The following is a 21,848-nucleotide window of genomic DNA, read 5'->3' as shown; positions in this document are numbered from 1 at the left end:
TTATAGCTCCGAAGCAACCCCTTGCCTGGGAACCTCTGTATGCCACAGGTGCGGCACTAAAAAGCCAAAAAAAACTCAAAGCCTATAATTCATCATATTCAGTTGAGTTTTCCATAAACTCTTTAAAATACTCTGAAGATTTGCTTTTAAACTTTATTTTGCATGTATTTCTTATTTTATTATAGCATCTTCAGACCCTTCCTTATTTCCAAAGTCCCATCACCTAAACCTTTATATTTCACATCTAAAATGTCTTGGGTTCCTGCTGTGGTGCAGCGGGATCAGTGGCATCTCTGCAGTGCCGGATGCAGGTTCAATTCCTGACCCAGAACAGTGGTTTAAAAGGATCTGGTGTTGTTGCAACTGTGGCTTGTGTCTAATCCCTGGTGCAGGAACTCCATATGTCGAGAGGTGGCCAAAAAAAGAAAAAGTATCTTGAATATAATTTCTTATTTCCATTCTTATTGTCTCTTGCGTTAACATAAACTTTGAACATGTTGTATCTGTACAGTTAGAGTAGCTTCCTCATTGGTTCATCTTCTCTTGAATCTATCTTCTTGTCTTTCTCTTGAATTATTTTTGTAAAATGCACATCTCATTTTACAAAGGGAACATCAAGAGTCCTTACATAGTATAAAAGATACTTCAAAAATTTAGTCTTAACATTTCAATCTTATCGGTACTCTTTACTATGTAACTTCTGTTCAGAAAATAAATGGAAAAGTGAAGGAAGAAAATAAGTAGTTTATACTTTCCACCTTTAGAATCTCACCTTTCAAAATCTCTACCACATTCTGAAAATATTTCAGTCACACAGAAAATACAGTAATCATTGATCTCTCTGTTTCTAAAATGGGACAATTAAAAGTCTTAGTGAAATTTAATACCTTAGTCCTTAGGAAGGATGTAGCAACTAAAAAAACTTTAGTTAATACTTACAACTGATGAAGCACCCAAGAAAAGGAAAATCAGGCTCTTGGTGATACATATTTTTGTCATTGACCCACTGTTTTTCTTTTTACTCAATAGGGATGAATACATTGCTTTGTGCTCCCATTCAGACCCAGATGCAGCAGAAAGAGGTATGAGTTCATGCAAGTGCTTCATATTTTAATCTTCCTTGATGGTTAAAACTTAAGACAGGAGTTCCCATCATGGCTCAGTGGTTAACGAATCCAACTAAGAACCATGAGGTTTCGGTTCGATCCCTGGCCTTGCTCAGTGGGTTAAAGATCCGGTGTTGCCGTGAGCTGTGGTGTAGGTCGCAGACGTGGCTCGGATCCTGCATTGCTGTGGCTCTGGCGTAGGCTGGCAACTATAGCTCCAATTGGACCCCTAGCCTGGGAACCTCAATATGCTGCGGGAGTGGCCCTAGAAAAGGCAAAAGAAAAAAGACAAAAAATAAAAAAGTAAAACTTAAGACAGAAAAAAATTAAAGGTAATGACATGATTTAGGGATTACTTACCAATGTGGACCAGCATAGGTTAGAAAAACTACCCAGCTTTCTAGTTAACTAAGCATAATTAAATCACTGCTAGTTTAAATAATAGGGAAATATATTTAATTTATCAGGACTTCTCAGACTTTAATGGGCATATGAATCATCTCAGGATTTTGTTAAAATATAGATTCTTATCTAGCAGATCTGGGATAGGTCCTGAGGTTCTATACGTCTAACAGTCTCCTAGGTGATACTAGTGCATTGGTCCACAGACCATACTTTGAGTAGCAAAGAGTTAGATCATGTCCTTACAGTTAAAACCACTATCTTCCAGGAAAACCCAATCCCTAAGAGTATAGAGTATATTCTAAATTAGCCATCATGCACTTATTCCTTCCAAGTCTTTTTCTTTTTTTTAGGGCCACATCTGCGGCATATGGAAGTTCCCAGGCTAGGGGTTGAATTGGAGCTATAACTATTGGCCTGTGCCACAGCAATGCCAGATCCAAGCCATGTCTATGATGTACACCACAGCTCACAGCAATGTCAGACCCTTAACCCACCGAGCTAGGCCAGGGCTTGAACCCACATCCTCAGGTTTATTACCACTCAGCCATGACTGGCACTCCCCAAGTCTTTTCTACTTAGAATGAGAATGACCTAATACAGTAATCAGAATTTTCATTATAATTACATTTGCTACTGTCAGTCTTTTTATTTTTTAGTCATTCTAATGGGTATATAATTTAACTTTTTATTTGTGTAAAAACACTAAAAATAGGAGTTCCTGTCATGGCTCAGTGGTTAACAAATCCAACTAGGAACCATGCGATTGTGTGTTCGATCCCTGGCCTTGTTCAGTGGGTTAATGATCCAGCGGTGCCGTGAGCTGTGGTGTAGGTTGCAGATGAGGCTTGGATCCCGCGTTGCTGTGGCTCTGGCATAGGCTGGCGGCTATAGCTCCGATTAGACCCCTAGCCTGGGAAACTCCATATGCTGTGTGTGCAGCCCTCGAAAAAGAAAAAAAAAATTATTTGCTATACACCACACCATTGATTCAAACTAACCAATGTATTATGAAACCATTATTTTGAATTATTTATATAATACTCTCTACATGGTACATGTTGTAAAATACCTTTTTAGAACTTAGCATTTGATCTGATATATGTTGCTTTTGTTGTAGATTTTAACAGAATACAGCCATGAAAGGAAACATGCAAATGACCAGACAGTCATCTTTTCAGATGAAAACCAAATGGACATGACAGCAAGTCACACTGTGATGATTACCAAAGGCCTTTTAGATTGTACGAAAAGTGAAAAGTCCACCAAGATAGATACCACATCATTTCTGGCTAACTTAAAGCTCCACACCGAGGATTCAAAAATGAAGGAAGAATTAAAATTTCCCATGGATCGAAACTCTTCCTCAGAAAAGAAAAGAAATTTCAATGATTTTGTAAAAAAATTGAAAATAGGAAAATTGAATGCTTCTCCTTTTACAGGACCTGATAAAGAAAATTCTGAGATGGATTTTCATTCCAAAGACTCAAATGGGGCCTCCTCTATACATCAAATGCATGTATCTCTTAGTGTAGATGAAAATAGCAATAATATGACTAGATTCTTTAGAGAACAAGATGATGAGATGAATTTTACCCATTGTCATACAGCCAATATTCAGACTTTGGTTCCCACATCAAGTGAGGCCAGTGTAAGGGAATTTAAAGGTGATGATGGTACAATTTATGGCAATGACTTAATGGACTTGACAGTTAACCACACTATACAGAAGTTACCTTCAACACGTAATCTGTCTGATATAGAAAATCAAACTCAGAATGTCATGATGGATGTTTCAACAGGTTATGGAACTAAAGCCCCAGGACAGAAGATAGCCTTTAAGGATAAACTGAATGATGCTTTTCAAGACCCTTCCTTAAACCCTAATGGTGAAATACGTATTACCAGAAGTCATATTACAGGGATAGAAATTCAGACAGTTACACAGACATCCAACCAAGATATCAGAACATTGGACATGATCCCAGGATCTATATGTTCCAGTCCAGCTATTCAAGATTCTAAGACATGTTTCTATTCTACTTGTAATGATGCAATGGAACTAACCAAGTGTCTCTCAAGTATGAGGGAGGAAAAAAAATTGCTAAAGCATGACAGTAATTATTCTAAAATATATCCCAGTCCAGATGCCTTCTCTCTTCTCAGAGAGAAAACTGTTTATTCAGGAGAGGATAGCATGGACATTACCAAGAGTCACACAGTTGCAATAGACAATCAAATTTTTAAACAAGATGAGACAAATGTACAGAGAGCAGCTGCATCAGTATCTGAAAAAGAAATGGTGCCCCCAGATCATATAATTATGTCGGAGGATGGGGAAATGAAAGTAAATTGTAGCTCAAAGCCCCTTGTATCTAAGGAAAGATTGCAGCAGAGCTTGGAAAATCCTTTATTTATTTCATTGACTGACAAAAAGACTGAAATCTTCACAGATAAAGATATGGAGTTGACTAAAAGTCACACAGCTAATTTAGGAAGTCAGTCACCTCTTGCCTCTTACAGTTTGGCATCTGTGAATGTCAGTAAATCTCACTTTCATAGCAAAAGTCCTTCCGATGAATGGGAAGAAATGACCAAAGGTCATATTGAATTATCTCAGAAAACAAACATAATATCTAAAAACATACCAACTGATACCTGGGACAAGGAAAAAGATCAAGTTTTGAAGATTGCACCCTGTCTTGATAAAAATTCTCCTCAGTCACCTGATATGCACCAGGACATAGCAGTGAGCCATAGTATAGTATACTCTGGTGGAGGTCTTGATAAACAAGTACAACTGGGAAATAACAGAAATACTATTTCTTGTGAGCAATCTTTGTTTCCTACTACAAAGCCATTATTTTCATCCAAAGGACAGTCTGCCATGAGAAGTCATAATATTGCTGTTAACAATCAAACAGTGGAATCTGTATCAGGCCAGAATTCTGAACTGCCTGAGTCACTGAGGAAAAGTGTAGGCAATTCCATGCCTGACTGTTCTCACAATGAGATAATTATTTGTTCAAAGAAGGGGCAAAATATAGATTTAATCAAAAGTCACACTGGTTTCATTGGATTTGGTCCTTCTGAAGTTCTAGAACTGGGTAAGACTAATTTAGAAGACACTAACAATCAGCTAACAACAGTAAATAGGCAGATAGCTGTGAAAGTTGAAAAATGTAATGAAAGTCCTATAGAAAAAACAAGAGTATTTATTTCTAATGATACCATGGATTTATCTGAGGGCAAAAATAGACAGAAAACTGGAATTCTGAATGAAAAGCAAGACATCAAAATTTGTGGAAGGAAAAGTCTTGGCAGACTAAAAATTGATAAGACTATTGTATTTTCAGAGGGAGATGAGAATGATATGGATATCACCCAGAGTTATACAGTAGAAATAAACCATAGACCTTTATTGGATGAACATGATTCCCATTTGGTGCCTTTGGGAGGAACTTCTAAAACTGTTTTGTATACATGTGGGCAGAATGACATGGAGATCACCAGAAGCCACACAACTGCCATAGAATGTAAACCTGTCTCACCAGATAAAATAACCACTAGGCCTATAGACAAAACTGTAGTGTTTGTAGATAATCATGAAGAACTAGAAATGACAAAATCCCACACTGTTTTCATCGACTACCAAGCAAAGGGGAGAACTTTGCTTCCAGACCAACCTAACTTTGAACTATCCAAAAGAAAAAGCCTAGGAAAATCAAAAGTGACGCCAACTTCTGCTGAGGGGAGAGTTTTCTTTCCAGAGAATGATGAAAATGATTGTTCAGTAGCAAAAGTCATCCAGCTACTACCAGGGGAATGGTCTAATAGTCATCCTTTAGAGAAAGCTGTAGCATTTATAGCTGATGATAACGTGGAAGTATCTAATAAATCAGCCATTTGGAAAAATGACAAAAATGTACAACAGTCTGGATTTCAGAATGAACACCTGTCAGACAAAAGTCAGAGAAGGAAAAGCCTTAGCCTCAAGAATGACAAGACCATAGCATTTTCAAAGAATGATGAAAATGATATGGATGTCATCCAGAGTTGTACAACGGAAATAAATAACAAATGTGTTCCTGAAGATAGAGAGGACTCCCGTTTGGTGCCTTTGGAAGGAACTTCCAAAACTGTTTTGTATACATGTGGGCAGGATGACATGGAGATCACCAGAAGTCACACAACTGTCTTAGAATGTAAAACTGTCTCACCAGATAAAATAACCACTAGGCCTGCAGACAAAACTGTAATGTTTGTAGATAATCACAGTGATCTGGAAGGTACTAAGTCCCACACTGTTTTCATTGATTGCCAAGCCACAGAGAAAATACTTCAAGAGTGCCCTAAATTTGGAACAGCAAAAGAAAAAACCTTGGGTGTTTCTTTTCCCAAGGATGATAGCTCTGTTCAAGAAATCACTAAAGAACAAACATTGGCTGTAGGAAACAAAATTGTTCTCCACCCTGAGCAAAAGCATCATGTGATAACCTGTGTTCCTACTAATACATTGTCTGGAGGTCAATGTGAAACAGAAATCAAATTCCATAGCACTGCTATCAATGAAAAGGTCATGAAAGTTGCAGGCCAGGCCTGTACACTAGAAAAACCCAAAATTGAAAGCTGTCACTTAAATAGTAGAGATAGAAGAAATGTGGATTTTACAAACAGTCCTGCAGCTTCTATTTTTGGATCTGGTGATAATTATTCCTGTTTACCTAATGTTACTTCCCTTTTTGATAATTTGGAGGGGAATGCCATGTCCTTATGTGATAAAAATGTAAAAGCCAGTTATTGCCCGGTGCAAAATGATCTTGCTTGTGCAACTAATTTGGCCAGTGAACATTATTTGAAATCTGATGGACTGCCTCTTTCTGCTCCCTGTTCTTTGTTAGAGAAGGAAAAAGTTGTTCAAACTAATACCCAAGGACAGTTAGACCGTGTCATAACAGTGCTCAAAGATCAAGATCTGATTAAGGAGCCCTCAAATCTACCAGCTAATGAAACTTTACTTGGTGGTGAAGATTTGGGGGAGATGACTAAACTTAACTCAAAGCGAGTATCTTTTAAGTTTTCAAGGGATCAGATGGAGGCCTTTGTTGATGATATTTGTGTTGCTTCTCAGCAGCATCGGTCAACCCAGTTACCTCCTTCACCTCAACAAGAACAGAGGATTGTCAATAAAGATGAATCAGTTTTGTCTAAAGCTGGAAATAAGAATGTAAATATTGTTAGAGGAAATTCTTCTGTACTTTCATGTGAAAATGACTCTAAAATGCTCAATAATGAGAAACAGTTTATTTCAGAAAAAGAACTGAAGAAAAATATTCAAACTGCCAAATGTAATGTAGTTATCGATTTCCATAGTAACTCAGACTTGACTAAGCAAGTTCTAACTCCTATCAATCCTAGAGAGACATCAGATCCTGTAATGGTATCAAATGCTGCAAATTTTAGTACTGTCAAACCAAATCTGAATAATTTGAATGGAAAAAATGAAGAATTTTTAGATTTCCAACCAGTTCATATACCACCTTCTCCAGAACAATTACTTGAATTAGTAAATAAGGCGCACAGTGATATAAGTATAGTGCAAGCTACAGAAATACATAATGTTAACATAGTGTCTAGCAATGTTAAAGATGATAGAGATGAAGAAAATAAAATTTCTCATAATAGAGCTGAAACTAATTCTGTACCGTCAATGACAGTTGTAAAAGATAAAGTGAAGAGATGTTCTTTGGGTATATTTTTGCCCAGACTGCCAAACAAGAGAAATTGTAGTGTCACCGGTATTGATGACCTGAAGCAGATTCCAGCAGAAACAACTGATTTAAATCACTTGGAAACTCAGCCAGTCTCCAGTAAGGATTCAGGCACTGGATTTGTTGCAGCTAAACTGGACTTAAGTCCCTCTCAATATATAAATAAGGAAAATCTCCCTATATATCCTGGTGAGATTAATTTGTCAGATTCTATTAGCATAGATACTGAGGAAAACGCCTTGACTGAGACATACCAAAAAGAGATTTCACCATCTGAAAATAAAATGGAAGAAGGCTGCAATAGCCAGAAAAGAACCTGGGTACAAGAAGAAGAAGATGATATTCAGAATGAGAAAAAAATCAGAAAAAGTGAGATTAGGTTTAATGATACTGCACAAGATCAGGAGGTGAGCTCTGTCTTAAAACTAAGAAATGTTCTTTTTTAAAAAAATTATGTGGAGTTCCCATCGTCGCAGTAATTAATGAATCTGACTAGGAACCACTAGGTTGCGGGTTCGATCCCTGGCCTTGCTCAGTGGGTTAAGGATCCAGCATTGCTGTGAGCTGTGGTGTAGGTCACAGACGTGGCTCAGATCCCGTGTTTCTGTGGCTCAGGCTCAGGCCAGCGGCTACAGCTCTGATTAGACCCCTAGCCTAGGAACCTCCGCATGCCATAGGAAGCAGCCCTAGAAAAGGCAAAAAAAAAAAAAAAAAAAAAAAATTGTGAGCATTGGTTCCTTTGTGGCTCAGTGGTAACAAATCCAGCTAAGCTCCATGAGGATGCAGGTTCAGTCCCTGGCCTCACTTGGTGGGTTGGGGATCTGGCGTTGCCTTGAGCTGTGGTGTAGATGACAGGTGCGGCTCAGATCCTGAATTGCTGTGGCTGTGGTGGTGACCACAGCTGTAGCTCCCATTAGACTCCTAGCCTGGGAACTTCTATATGCCAAAGGTGCAGCCCTTAAAAAAAAAAAAAGTAAAAAATTATGAGTATTGAATTTTAATTATAGTCTTGGTTAAGTATGAATTGGTCATTTTCAATTATAGGCCTAGAGAAATACCCTATGTAGAATCTTAAGAAATTAATTGACCAGCAGCTAGACTTAAACACAATTTGAAGTGACAGATGGGCACAAAAAAATGACACGGAAAGTAGTACAAAAATTAGTGTTGAAATTGTGTAATTCTAAATATTCTATCACTTCTAATGATTTGTTATTGTTGCTTTGCATATGATAATCTCTAGGCATTGTATGTGTAGTTCCAAAAGTCATCTTCAGTGTTAAAATATTTGGAGGGTAAAGATGTGAATTTCATAAAGAAAAGCTGGACTGAATTTTCTTGGCTAATGAGGATACATAGAAGCTGGGAGAGTCCATTTCTTTTGAGGAAGGGAGAATGCCTAGACCAAGCCCAGTATCTCAAAGTGAAGTAAATGAGATTTTGTGTTTATTTAAAAAGACATAGGAATTCCCGACATGGCTCAGTGATGAATGAATCTGACTGGGAACCATGAGGTTGCAGGTTCAATCCCTGGCCTTGCTCAGTGGGTTAAGGATCCAGCATTGCTGTGAGCTGTGGTATAAGTTGCAGATGCAGCTTGGATCCCGAGTTGCTATGACTGTGGCGTAGGCCGGCTCCAACTGGACCCGTAGCCTGGGAACCTCCATATACTGCGGGAACGGCCCTAGAAAAGGCAAAAAGACAAAAAAAAAAAAAAAAAAAAAAAAAATTTTAATGTTGAGGGAACACTATGATTTGGATAACTTGGGGAGAATACAACCTATCACTCAAACTGTTTTATAGGGTGGAGAAATAAAGATTAGGAAGTATCATAAGTTCATAGACAAAGTTTAAACACTTTTGAGAACCAAGTAAGCTTAGAAGATGATTTCAGTGGTTCCATAAGGTGAGGCCCTGAGGAAATGGTTCATCTGTGAAACTTTGAAAGTAGTATCGGTAATATGAAATTGATAACTGAGTAGCTTCTATGAAAATTATTTCATAGATATAATTTTATTATTTTGTATAATAAATATTTATTATTATTATTATTGTATTATTTTGTTTAATAAATTTTTTTGAGGGTCTAATATGTCCTAGGTTCTGTTTAAGTCCTGGGAATGCACCAGTGGGAATTTACAAACAAAAATCTATTCTCATGGAGCATGCATCCTAGACTATATTGTCCTTAAAAACGTAAGAAGGCAGATAAATACGGCCTATAAAGTCAATTGGTTAAAATGATAGGGACCATATGACTTATTTGACTTCAGCCAAAGGAATCTTGATCCCTTGGGGAAGGAAGTACTAAAGCCTGGGAATAAGTTTCTTCTCTATATTCTAGACAGGCCACCATATACAACCATTATTCTGTTCTGGTTTTTTGCAGTGTGGTAGCCCTGACCCTGGTGGCCAGTAGTTGAGTAATTGAATGGGTCAACATTTGGTAGCTCATAGGATCTGGCTGTAACCTAAATACCTCTGAGAAACCATTTGCTTATGCAGTATAATGCCTGAAGTTATTACTATATATATATATTTAAATAATAAATTGATTTAATGGCAAATACATGAAAGTGAATTAATGAAGCTTTGTTGACGTTAATAAGTTTCATTTCCTTTGAGTATCTCAGTGAATTCAATATCTACTGGAAAATTTAAGAATTCTGTTTTGAAGACTTTCTGCTAATAAGACATGAGAAACAGCTTTGAGGAGTGTTTTTCTAATCTACTTCTTTTGGTTTACTCCAGTTTTAGTTACTGGTGAAATGAAACCACTTCAAAAAGAAAAAACCAGTATCCCACAGAACTCTTAAGGAGCTAGGGTGCTTTTAAATGAACATTTTTGTAAGATGGTTAAAAACAAAGGAAATAAAAAAAACAAAACAAAGGAAATAGAAAACTGTGAGGAAGTATATACTGTATTAATGGAACTGTCTCTAAATTGTGTTTTTCAGAAATTTCCATCAGACATCAATAAGTTTTTAAATATTCTGTCAGATTCATTTTCTTGACAGTTTCTTTATAAGGAGCTCTATTTATTTCTATATATTTTTAAATAAAATTACTTCAAACTCTAAAAGCCTAATAATTTGGCTGTAATTTATTCTAATTCTCTACTAAGGTATTTTATATGATCAGAGGATAAGTTTTGTGTTAGAAGTATTTCTCTTGGGAGTTCCTGTCATGGCTCAGGGGTAACGAACCCGACTAAGATCCCAAGAGGACTCAGGTTCAATCCCTGGCCTTGCTCAGTGGGTTAAGGATCTGGTGCTGCCATGATCTGTGGTGTGATCGCAGATGCAGCTTGGATGCTGGCGTTGCTGTGGCTGTGATATAGGCTGGCAGCTACAGCTCTGATTCGACTCCTAGCCTGAGAACTTCCATATGCCGCATAGGTGTGACCCTAAAAAGACAAAAAAAAAAAAGTGTTTCTCTTAGCATTCAACAAACATTTAATCATAAGTATACAGTGTTATGACTTTATCCTTATGATATTTATTGATCATTTCAGATTTTTGATCACCATGCTGAAGAGGATATAGATAAAAATGCTAACAGTGTGTTGATAAAAAGCCTGAGCAGGACTCCATCTAGTTGCAGCAGTTCTCTGGATTCAATCAAAGCTGATGGGACCTCTCTGGACGTTAGCAGTAAGACCTTCAAAAAGGCTAAATAATCGAAATCATCTGCTTACCTGGCTAATAATAAATGTATTTCAATTCAGGAGATATTTGAAATTTGTATAAGCTTTTTACAAGTTACAGCTTTTTACGAGTTATAAATAGTCAATAAGTAAAATGATAGTTTATTTTTAATTCTTAGTTATTTTAATAAACTGAGAAGTGTCATATTATAGAAGTGATTTTCTTAAGAAGCTTTGAATTAGTATAGAAACATTAAATTGAGCCTTCAAACTGTAATACACCCTGTCTTACAACCGTCTTTCCAAAAAGATCCTAGTAGATAGCTTTAAGAACACAAACCAGGAGTTCCCACTGTGGCTCAGGGGGTTAAGAATCCAACATAGTATCTGTGAGGATGCAGGTTTGATCCCTAGCCTTGCTCAGTGGGTTAAGGATCTAGTGTTGCCGTGAGCAGTGGCTTTGGTTGCAGATGTGGCTCCAATGTGGCATTGCTGTGGCTGTGGCAGAGGCCAGCAGCTGCAGCTCTGATTTGACCCCTAGCCCGGGAATTTTCATATGGTGCAGGTGCAGCCATAAAAAGAAAATTTTTAAAAAGCATGAAATATACATAAACCTAAAAGGTAACTAAAATTAAGTTTAATTTTGACTTGTTCTTCACCTGAATTTGCTTTACTTTTAGCACACCCCAGTACTCAGATAGAATCACAGTTTCTCAGAGATACTGTTTGTGAGCAGAGCTTGATGGAGGTATGTTAAAATATTTCTCATTTCTAATGCAACTGACTTCCTAATTTTATTTTCTCTTGTTTAATTTTTTTAATGTGAAATATTTTTGGCTATACTACCCAAGGCAATTTATGTATTCAGTGCAATCCCTATCAAATTACCAAAGACATTTTTCACTGAACTAAACTATGAAATATTTCAAATATACATAAAACTAGTTTTTAGGGTTTTTTTTTTTTTTTATAAAGACCCAACATGGCAATTAATTATATGGAGTAAAAAACACAATTGGGAGATCTCAATTCTACTGTTACTGAATAACCTTAAGAAATAATATTAGGAGTTCCTGTCATGCTCAACAGAAATGAATCTGACTAGTGTCCATGAGGACATAGGTTCGATCCCTGCCCTCTCTCAGTGGGTTAAGGATCTGGCGTTGAGGTTAACTGTGGTGTAGGTTTGAAGACGCGGCTTGGATCCTGAGTTGCTGTTGCTATGGCTGTGGCGTAGGCCGATGGGTATAACTCTAATTCAAACCCTACCCTAGGGACCTCCATATGCCACGAGTGTGGCCCTAAAAAGCAAAAAACGGAAAAGAAAGAAAGAATATTAGATAAAATCTGCTCAACTGTAGCCTACAACTCTCTAGGTAATATTTCCACAAATATATGCAAAGTACTTTAAGCTATTTAGAAACAAATGAAGTGGTTGTAGTCAAAATGAGCTCCTCACCTTGAATGCAAACTTTTTTTCTCTTTCCTCAGAAATTCAGAGATGGAAGAATAACAATAAAGGAGTTCTTCATACTTCTTCAGGTCCACATTCTAATACAGAAACCCCGACAGAGCAATCTCCCGGCCAAAGTAAGTTCAATTTCTTGGCAAAATAGTTATCTTAGTTAAAATATATTATACTTGCTTTTTAAACTACATCAAAGTAAGCATTTATTAAAAAACAAAAAAAGAATCTAAGGAAGCACATAATTCCTACAGAAAGTGTCCTACAGAAGATACATTTGGAGTTAGCATAAAAATTGATTTTTTTTAAATAGCATGTGGAGTTCCCATTGTGGCACAGCAGAAACAAACCCAACTAGTGTCCATGAGGAAGTGGGTTCGATCCCTGGCCTTGCTCCGTGGATCAAGGATCCGGCATTGCTCTGAGCTGTGGTGTAGGCTGCAGACGACGCTTGGACCTGATGTTGCTGTGGCTGTGGGGTAGGCCGGCAGCTGTAGCTCCAGTTCAACCCCTAGTCTGGGAACTTCCATATGCAGACCCTAAAAAGCAAGAAAAAAAAAAAAATCACAAATTTTGAAAAGTGAATTTTTGTTGTCATTTCTTGCCGTCTATTTTGTTTTTTATACATTTTCCTGAATGCATGCTTTTTCCTATTATTTTCCTATTATAAAAACCTGGAGTTTTTGTCACGATGGCTCAATGGTTAACAAACTAGTATCCATGTCGGATATGGGTTTGATCCCTGGCCTTGCTTAGTGGGTTAAGGATCCAGGATTGCTGTGAGCTGTGGTATAAGTCGCAGATGAGGCTCAGATCTGGCATTGCTGTGTCATAGACCAGCAGCTACAGCTCCGATTTGACCCCTAGTGTGGGAACCTCCGTATGCTGTGGGTGCGGCCCTAAAAAGAAAAGACAAACACAAAAAAAAACAACTATAGCAGAAGTTTTTAATAAACATTTTTCAAAATAAAGATATATACAGAGTTCCTGTTGTAGCTCAGCAGTAACACTGAACTAGTATCCATGAGGACTTGGGTTAAGGATCTGGTGGTGCCATGAGCTGCTGTGTAGATCACAGATGTGGCTTGGATCTGGCGTTACTGTGGTCATGGCATAGGCCAGCAACTACAGCTCTGATTCAACGTCTACCTGGGAACTTTCTTTTTTTTTTTTTTTTTTTTTTGCTTTTTTAGGCCCACACTTGTGGCATAAGGAAGTTCCCAGGCTAGGGGTGGAATCGGAGCTACTGATGTAGGCCACAGCCACAGCAATGTGAGATTTGAGCTGTGTCTGCGCCCTACACCAAAGCTCATGGCAACAGTAGATTCTCAACCCACTGAGCAAGGCCAGGGATTGAACCTGCATCCTCATAGAAACCAGTCAAATTTGCTTCCACTGAGCCACAGTGGGAACTCCTTGGCCCAGGAACTTTCATATGCCAGAGGTGTGGTCCTGAAGAGAAAACAAAAATCAGTAAAAATAAAAAATATTCAAAGTATCAGAATAGACATCTCTCCAAAGAAAATATGCGAATGGAAATTCTCATCGTGGAGCAGAAACGAATCAAGAAACCATGAGGTTGTGGGTTTGATTCCTGGCCTTGCTCAGTGGGTTAAGGATCTGGTGTTGCTGTGAGCTGTGGTGTAGGTCACAGATGCGGCTCAGATCCTGCATTGCTGTGGCTGTGGTGTAGGCTGGCAGTTGTACCTCTGATTGGACCCCTAGCCTGGGAACCTCCATATGCTGCAGATGTGGCCCTAAAAAGCAAAAATAAGTAAATAAGTAAATAAAAATTAAAAAAAAAGAAAATATGCATATGACCAAAAAACAAATCATATTCAGCATCATTAGTCATTAAGAAAATGCAAATTAAAATGAGTTGAGGAGTTCCTTTTATGGCTCAGCAGTAACAAGTTAGTATCCCTACTAGCATCCATGAGGATTTGGGTTCTATCCCTGGCCTCATTTTGTGGGTTAAGGATCCACCATTGCCGTGAGCTATCGTGCAGGTCACAGATACAGCTTGGATCCTGCGTTGCTGTGGCATAGGTCAGCAGCTGCAGCTCCAATTTGACCCCCTAGCCTGGGGACCTCCATATGCCACACGTGTGGCCCTAAAAATAAAAAAATGAAATGAAATAGTTACTGTTTCACACCTGATAGGATAACTGTAGTCAGAAAGATAGAAAATAAGTATTGGCAAGGATGTGGAGAAATTGGAATTTTCATATATCGCTGGTAGGACTGAAAATGATGTAGCCACTTTAGAAAACAGTTGGATATTTCCTGAAAAAGTTAAACATAAAATTATTATATGATCCAGCAGTTCTGCTTCAAGGCATATACCCAAAAGAACTGAATACATATATCCTCACAAAAACTTGTACACGAGCATTATTAATAGCCAGAAAGTGAACTGCTTAATGGTTACTTGGGGCTGGGATGGGACTGGAGGAGAATGGAAAATGACAGATAATTGGTATCAAATTTCTTTTAGGGGAATGAAAATGCTCTAAAATTAGCTTTTGATTGATGTCGTACAACCCTGTTAATATATTTTTAAATCGTTTAGTTGTATATTTCAGTGGGTGAATTATAGGATGTATAAATTAGATCTCAATAAAGCTGTTTAGAGAAAAATCAGTTGCAGGAGGATTATGTATCTAAATATGAGAAGTAAGTCAAAGATGGAAACTGGGAAGATAGTCATGCATCCCCAACCTCATCATTCTTTTTTTTTGGTCTTTTTGCCTTTTCTAGGGCCACTTCCTGCGGCATATGGAGGTTCCCAAGCTAGGGGTCAAATTGGAGCTGTAGCCACTTGTCTACACCAGAGCCACAGCAACACCAGATCCAAGCCGCATCTGTGACCTACACCACAGCTCACGGCAACGCCGGATCCTTAACCCACTGAGCAGGGCCAGGGATTGAACCCATAGCCGAATGGTTCCTAGTCAGATTCGTTAACCACTTTGCCACGACGGGGACTCCAACCTCATCATTCTTATCAACATAGTGCCGCTTCTCACTAGCATCTCCTTGCCTCAGCTGTAGATGGGGAGTAGAAAGGTGCCTTGATATGCATTTAGAGTCTACACCCTTCTTAGGAAAAGCAGAAAGAGTAACCTAAGGACCAGAGAAAGCACAGGGGAAAAGGAGGAACAAAGAGGATGCTGGTAGAGTGGAAGAGGGCTAATCTTTTTTTTTTGTCTTTTTTTTGCCTTTTCTAGGGCCACTCCCACAGCATATGGAGGTTCCCAGGCTAGGGTCCAATTGGAGCTCTAGCCGCCAGCCTATACCACAGCCATAGCAATGCCGGATTGGAGCTGCTGCCGCCGCGACCTACACCACAGCTCATGGCAATGCCAGATCCTTAACCCCCTGAGCAAGGCCAGGGATTGAACCCACAACCTCATGGTTCCTAGTTGGATTTGTTAACCACTGACCCACGACAGGAACTCCAGAAGAGGGCTAATCTTTAAGGGTATGAGTTTTCCTCTTTCGTCTCAGGCCTTGCAGAGTTCAGGAGGAGGCAGTGCTAGGGGAGTACTTCTGGGAGCAGACCCATCAAGATGATAAGGGAGTTCATGCTGTATCAGGAAAGAAATTTTAAAATCCCAAAGTAGAGAAAGGACAAAGAAATGGAGTATGCATGGGTCATAGAAAATGAGGTTCACAGCTATGGGCTTCTCTATCTGTTCCAGGACTTGGATGACTGTGAGTCTTTTTTTTTTTTTTTTTTTTTTAATTTTTAAAATTTTTTATTTATTTATGTGTGTGTATGCGTGTAGGCATTCTAGAGCCACACCCAAGGCACATGGAGATTCCCAGGCTAGGGGTCAAATCGGAGCTACAGCTGTTGGCCTCCTCCACAGCCACAGCAACGCCAGATCCGAGCCATGTCTGCAACCTACACCACAGCTCATGGCAGCACCGGATCCTTGACCCACTGAGGGAGGCCAGATTTCAAACCTGGATCCTCATGGATGCTAGTAAGGTTCGTTAACTGCTTAGCCATGACGGACTCTCCTTTAAATTTTTTTTTTTTTTTTCCAAAGGTCCACACCTATGGCATGTGGAGGTTCCCAGGCTAGGGGTCAAATTGGAACTGTAGCCACCAGACTATGCTGCAGCCACAGCAACGCGGGATCTGAAATGCATCTGTGACCTACACTGCATCTCATGACAACACCAGTACCTTAACCCACCAAGCGAGGCCAGGGATCAAACCGACGTTCTGATGGATACTAGTCAGAGTCTGCTGAGCCACAGTGGGAACTCCTGTGAGTTTCTTTTAGAGGAGAACTGGGGATAGTCTTCTTGAGACAGGTGGGGGATGAGTAGCAGCCCTCATAGACAAATGTACAGCACCCATATGTGTGTTTGCGGGAGCTGGGCTGGCAGCACCAGCAAAGGTTCTATATAGAAATATCAAATCACTGTATTGTGTAATAAGAACTAATAATAGTGTTGTAGGTCAATTTTATTTCAAAAATAAACTCATAAAAGAGATCAGGGAGTTCCCGTCGTGGCACACGGAAACGAATCTGACTAGGAACCATAAGGTTGCAGGTTCAATCCCTGGCCTCACTCAGTGGGTTAAGGATCCGGCGTTGCCAAGTTGTGGTGTAGGTCGCAGACGTGGCTTGGATCTGGTGTTGCTGTGGCTCTGGCGTAGGCCGGCAGCTACAGCTCCGATTAGACCCCTAGCCTGGGAACCTCCATATACCACAGGAAGTGGCCCTAGAAAGGGCAAAAAGATAATTAAAAAAAAAAAAAAAGAAAGAAAGAAAGAGATCAGATTTGGAGTTACCAGGGGCGGGGTAAGGGGATGGGTGAAAAGAAGGGGAATTGGATCAAGGCAGTGAAAAGATACAAACTTCCAATTGTAAGATAAATAAGTACTAGGGATAGAAGGTACAACTTGATAAATATAATTAAAACTGTTGTATGTCATATAAGAAAGTTGTTATAAGAGCAAATCCAAGAGTTCTCATCACAGGGGAAAATTTTTTTCTATTTCTTTAATTTTTTTTTTTTTTTTTTTTTGTTTGTCTTTTCTAGAGCCATACCCGTGGCACATGGAGGTTCCCAGCCTAGGAGTCTAATTGGAGCTGTAGCCGCTGGCCTATGCCACAGCCACAGCAATGCCAGATCCAAGCCACATCTGTGACCTACACCTCAGCTCACGGCAATGCTGGGTCCTTAACCTACTGTGCGAGGCCAGGGCTTGAACTCGCAACCTCATGGTTCCTAGTCGGATTCGTTTCCACTGCACTATGACAGGGACTCCCCGACATTTTTTAATTCAGTGAGTTTTATTATTTTTATACCTGTACAGCCATGATCACAACCTAATTTTAGAACATTTCCATCCCTCACCCCCAACCTATCTCCCTTGGTAACCATAAGTTTTTCAAAGTCTGTGAGTCTGTTTCTATTCTGGAAATAAGTTCATCATATCCTTTTTTTAGATTCCGCATGTGATAGGATATGATGTTTGTGACTGACTAACTTCACTTAGCATGCTAATTTCTAGGTCCATCCACATTGCTGCAAATGCCATTATTTCATTCCTTTTGTGGCTGAGTAATATTCTATATGTATATGTACTACATCTTCTTCATCCACTCCTCTGTCGATGGATATTTAGGTTGCTTCCATGTCTTGGCTATTGTATATAGTGCTCCAATGAACATTGGGGCACATGTATCTTTTTGAGTGAAGTCCAAACATTTTAAACAGTTGATAGCTTTCTCTCTCAATTGTCTTTTAAAGTATAAGGTCCTCTTCTGTATTTCTCTTTCTCTCTCTCTTTTTTTTTTAATGTTGAAACCAGGTTTTCTATCCAGTGGTAAGTACAAATTTTGTCCATTGTGCATATTCAAACTTTCATTTCTTTTTTTTTTTTTTTTTTTTTTTGCTTTTGTCTTTTTGCTGCTGTTGTTGTTGTTGCTTAAACTTTCATTTCAATGCATTCCTCTGTCTTTTGTATTTTTTGTAATTGGTAGAGGCTTTATCAGATGATTTGTTTTTCAAGTTTACTTTATATCTGTACTTCCATCAGGAGATAATATCTGGTGATGATGTGATGATCATCCATTAATAATCATTACCTGTGAGTTCTCCAGTGTCTCTACATGTTGAGGATATGATGTTGTCACTGCTGTTGCTGGGAATTTCTGCAGGGTGCAGGTGTGGCAAAAAAAGATCACTATCCAGTAATTCATTGGGACTTGTGAAATAATGATATCCTAGTTTTCTTAGTTTTTTTCATTTCTTGTCCAAATACTAATATAAAGAGAAATACTCCTTTATCAAGTATTTGGCTCCTCTATGAAGGACAATCAGACAATTTCCCAAGGAGGCTTGATTTCTTTGAGAAAATCTGGAGTTCTCTGGTGGCCTAGTGGTTAAGGATTTGGTGTTGTCACTGCTATGACATAGGTTTAATCCCTGGCCTGGGAGCTTCTACATGCCTCAGATCAAAAAAGAAAGAAAGAAAGAAATCTAGTGTTGCCATTTCTTTCTTTTGTTCTTTTTTTTTTTTTTTTTTTTTTTTTTTTTGGCTTTTTAGGGCCATATCTGCAGCATATGGAAGTTCTCAAGCTAATGTCAAAATTAAAATTACAGCTTCTGGTCTACGCCATAGCCACAGCAACAAAGGATCTGAGCCATGTCTGCGACCTAAACCACAGCTCACGGCAATGCCAGACCCTTCAACCCACTGAGCAAGGCCAGGGATTGAACCCGCTTTCTCATTGATGCTAGTTGGATTTGTTTCCAATGCGCCACAATGGGAACTCCAGTTGTTGGCCATTTCTTTTTGAGAAGCATTGAGCTTTGATTTTTGCTTATAAATTTTGCCTAAAAAATACTTCAATTATAGTTGCTCTTAGCACTTTTTTTGTTTGTTTTGCTTTTAGCACTTTATACTTTCTTAGCACATCTGTTGGAAAGCTTGTTATAGATAGAGAAAGCAGATTAAAACTTCATTCGTATTTCCTTTTATTTTATCAACTAAAAAGGGAGAATAAAAGGAAACTAACATTTGTTATATTACTTTAGCAGGCCCTGAGCTTTGGTACCTTTAAAATAAATACAACTTGGAGTTCCCGTCTAGGCACAGTGGTTAATGAATCTGACTAGGAACCATGAGGTTGCAAGTTTGATCCCTGGCCTTGCTCAGTGGGTTAAGGATCCGGCGTTGCCGTGAGCTGTGGTGTAGGTCTCAGACGCAGCTTGGATCCTACGTTGCTGTGGCTGTGATGTAGGCCCGAAGCCATAGCTCCGATTCAACCCTTAGCCTGGGAACCTCCATGTGCCACAGGTGCGGCCCTAAAAAGACAAAAGACGAAAAAAGAAAATAAATAAAATAAATACAGTTTTTACTTTAATCTTAATAGGTTGGTTAATTTTGTGCCCATGTTATAGATAAGAAGACCAAAGCATAGTGGTAAAACAATTTGTTCCGTGCCACACTGCCTATGAATAATGGACAGTTGTGGGATATTGTTTAGTTTGACTTGTTGTTGTTGTTGTCTTTTTGCCTTTTCCAAGGCCACTTCCCACGGCATATGGAGGTTCCCAGGCTAGAGGTTGAATCGGAGCTGTAGTCTTCAGCCTACACCAGAGCCACAGCAACGTGGGATCTGAGCCATGTCTGCAACCTACACCACAGCTCATGGCAACGCCAGATCCTTAACCCGCTGAGCAAGGCTGGGGATCGAACTCTCAACCTCATAGTTCGTAGTCAGATTCATTAACCACTGTGCCACGACAGGAACTCCTGTTTAGTTTGATTTTTATTTGGAATGAGCTGACTTGGTTTTTGCAGTTGCTTCAAGGACATCCAAAAGTGATAGTATTAGAGCTATAAGACCTTTATAAATGAATATATATATATATATATATATATATATATATATATATATATATAGTTTGTTTGTTTGTTTGTTTGTCTTTTGTCTTTTTTAGGGCCCCACCTGCAACATATGGAGGTTTCCAGGCTGGGGTCTAATCAGAGCTGTGGCTGTCAGCCTATGCCAGAGCCACAACACCACCAGATCCGAGCCACGTCTGCAACACCACACAGCTCATGTAACGCTGGATCCTTAACCCACTGAGCAAGGCCAGGGATCGAACCTGCAACCTCATGGTTCCCAGTTGGATTCATTTTGCTGCACCATGATGGGAACTCCAAGACTTTTTAAAAATAACCAAATTTTTACTGTCTTACTTTACATATGCCAGAAAAGTTTGAGTACAACCTAGGATAGAAGTAAGGATCAGGAATAGAGAAAGAGAATAGAAAAGGATAATCTGGGAAATTGGCATCTTTTTTCTTTCCTTTAATGAAGAGGCTCCTGGTAAATTTGAATTTTCAGGTATTGATATTATAAGAATATTATGTAGCCATTTTCCTCCCCCTTCCCCAGCTTTATCAAAGTATAATTGACAAGTTAACATGTAGTCATTTTCAAATCATTTTCAGTACTTTGTGTGAAACATCCAGTTTCTGTCAACATCTATGAGAAATGGACTTTGGGGAGTTTCCGTCTTGGTGCAGTGGTTAACGAATCCGACTAGGAACCATGAAGTTGCGGGTTCAGTCCCTGGCCTTGCTCAGTGGGTTGGGGATCCGGCGTTGCCGTGAGCTCTGGTGTAGGTTGCAAACTCGGCTCGGATCCCGCGTTGCTGTGGCTCTGGTGTAGGCTGGCGGCTACAGCTCCAATTAGACCCCTAGCCTGGGAACCTCCACATGTCCCGGGAGCGGCCAAAGAAATGGCAAAAAGACAAAAAAAAAAAAAAAAAGAGAGAGAGAGGGAGAGAAAAAGAAATGGACTTTGACCTCAGAGACTTGATTTCAGTTTCCAACTAGTAGCTTAACAGTTTTTGGGAGTGTCCATTATGGCTCAGCAGGTTAATTAGGACCTGATGTTGTCTCTGTGAGGACACATGTTCAATCCCTGGCCTTGCTCAGTGGGTTAAGGATATGGCATTGCCGAAAGCTGCACTGTAGGTTGCAGATGAGGCTTGAATCCTGCCTTGCCGTAGGCCTGCAGCTGCAGGTCCAGTTCAGCCCCTAGCCTGGGAACTTCCATATGCTTCTGGTTCATCTGTAAAAAAAACGTAAAAACAAAAAAATTGGAATTTTTCCAATTTTTCTTTGTATATTATTTATTTATTATTATTTTTTTAATTTATTTTTTTCTTTTGTGTTTTTAGGACTGCACCTGGGGCATATGAAGGTTCCCAGGCTAAGGATCCAGTCGGAGCTGTTGCTGCTGGCCTACACCAGCGCCCCAGCAACACCAGATCCGAGTCGAGTCTGTGACTTACACCACAGTTCATAGCAACGCCAGATTTTTTTTTTTTTTTGGTCTTTAGTCTTTTTGTTGTTGTTGTTGTTGCTATCTCTTGGGCCGCTCCCGCGGCATATGGAGGTTCCCAGGCTA

At 39.2% G+C, this 21,848-nt stretch overlaps 1 protein-coding gene across 1 annotated transcript in view; it reads left to right on the top strand.

Moving 5' to 3' along the window:
• The window catches only part of KNL1 (kinetochore scaffold 1), a 74,984-nt gene that overhangs the window by 29,941 nt on the left and 23,195 nt on the right, over positions 1-21,848 (top strand). The window contains 5 exon segments of the mRNA XM_021097610.2: positions 1,030-1,082; positions 2,629-7,686; positions 10,794-10,932; positions 11,606-11,673; positions 12,417-12,515. Coding sequence (XP_020953269.2) covers positions 1,030-1,082; positions 2,629-7,686; positions 10,794-10,932; positions 11,606-11,673; positions 12,417-12,515 — 5,417 coding nt within the window.

This window comes from Sus scrofa, chromosome 1 (assembly GCF_054392235.1).
Source record: "Sus scrofa isolate SSC_HxYL_T2T_F1_AM1 chromosome 1, Sscrofa_HxYL_maternal_Yorkshire_Landrace_v2.0, whole genome shotgun sequence".
In the NCBI taxonomy this organism is placed as follows: Eukaryota; Metazoa; Chordata; class Mammalia; order Artiodactyla; family Suidae; genus Sus; species Sus scrofa.
Note: the sequence above shows the minus strand (reverse complement) of the source record. Positions and strands in the feature narration are given on the sequence as shown.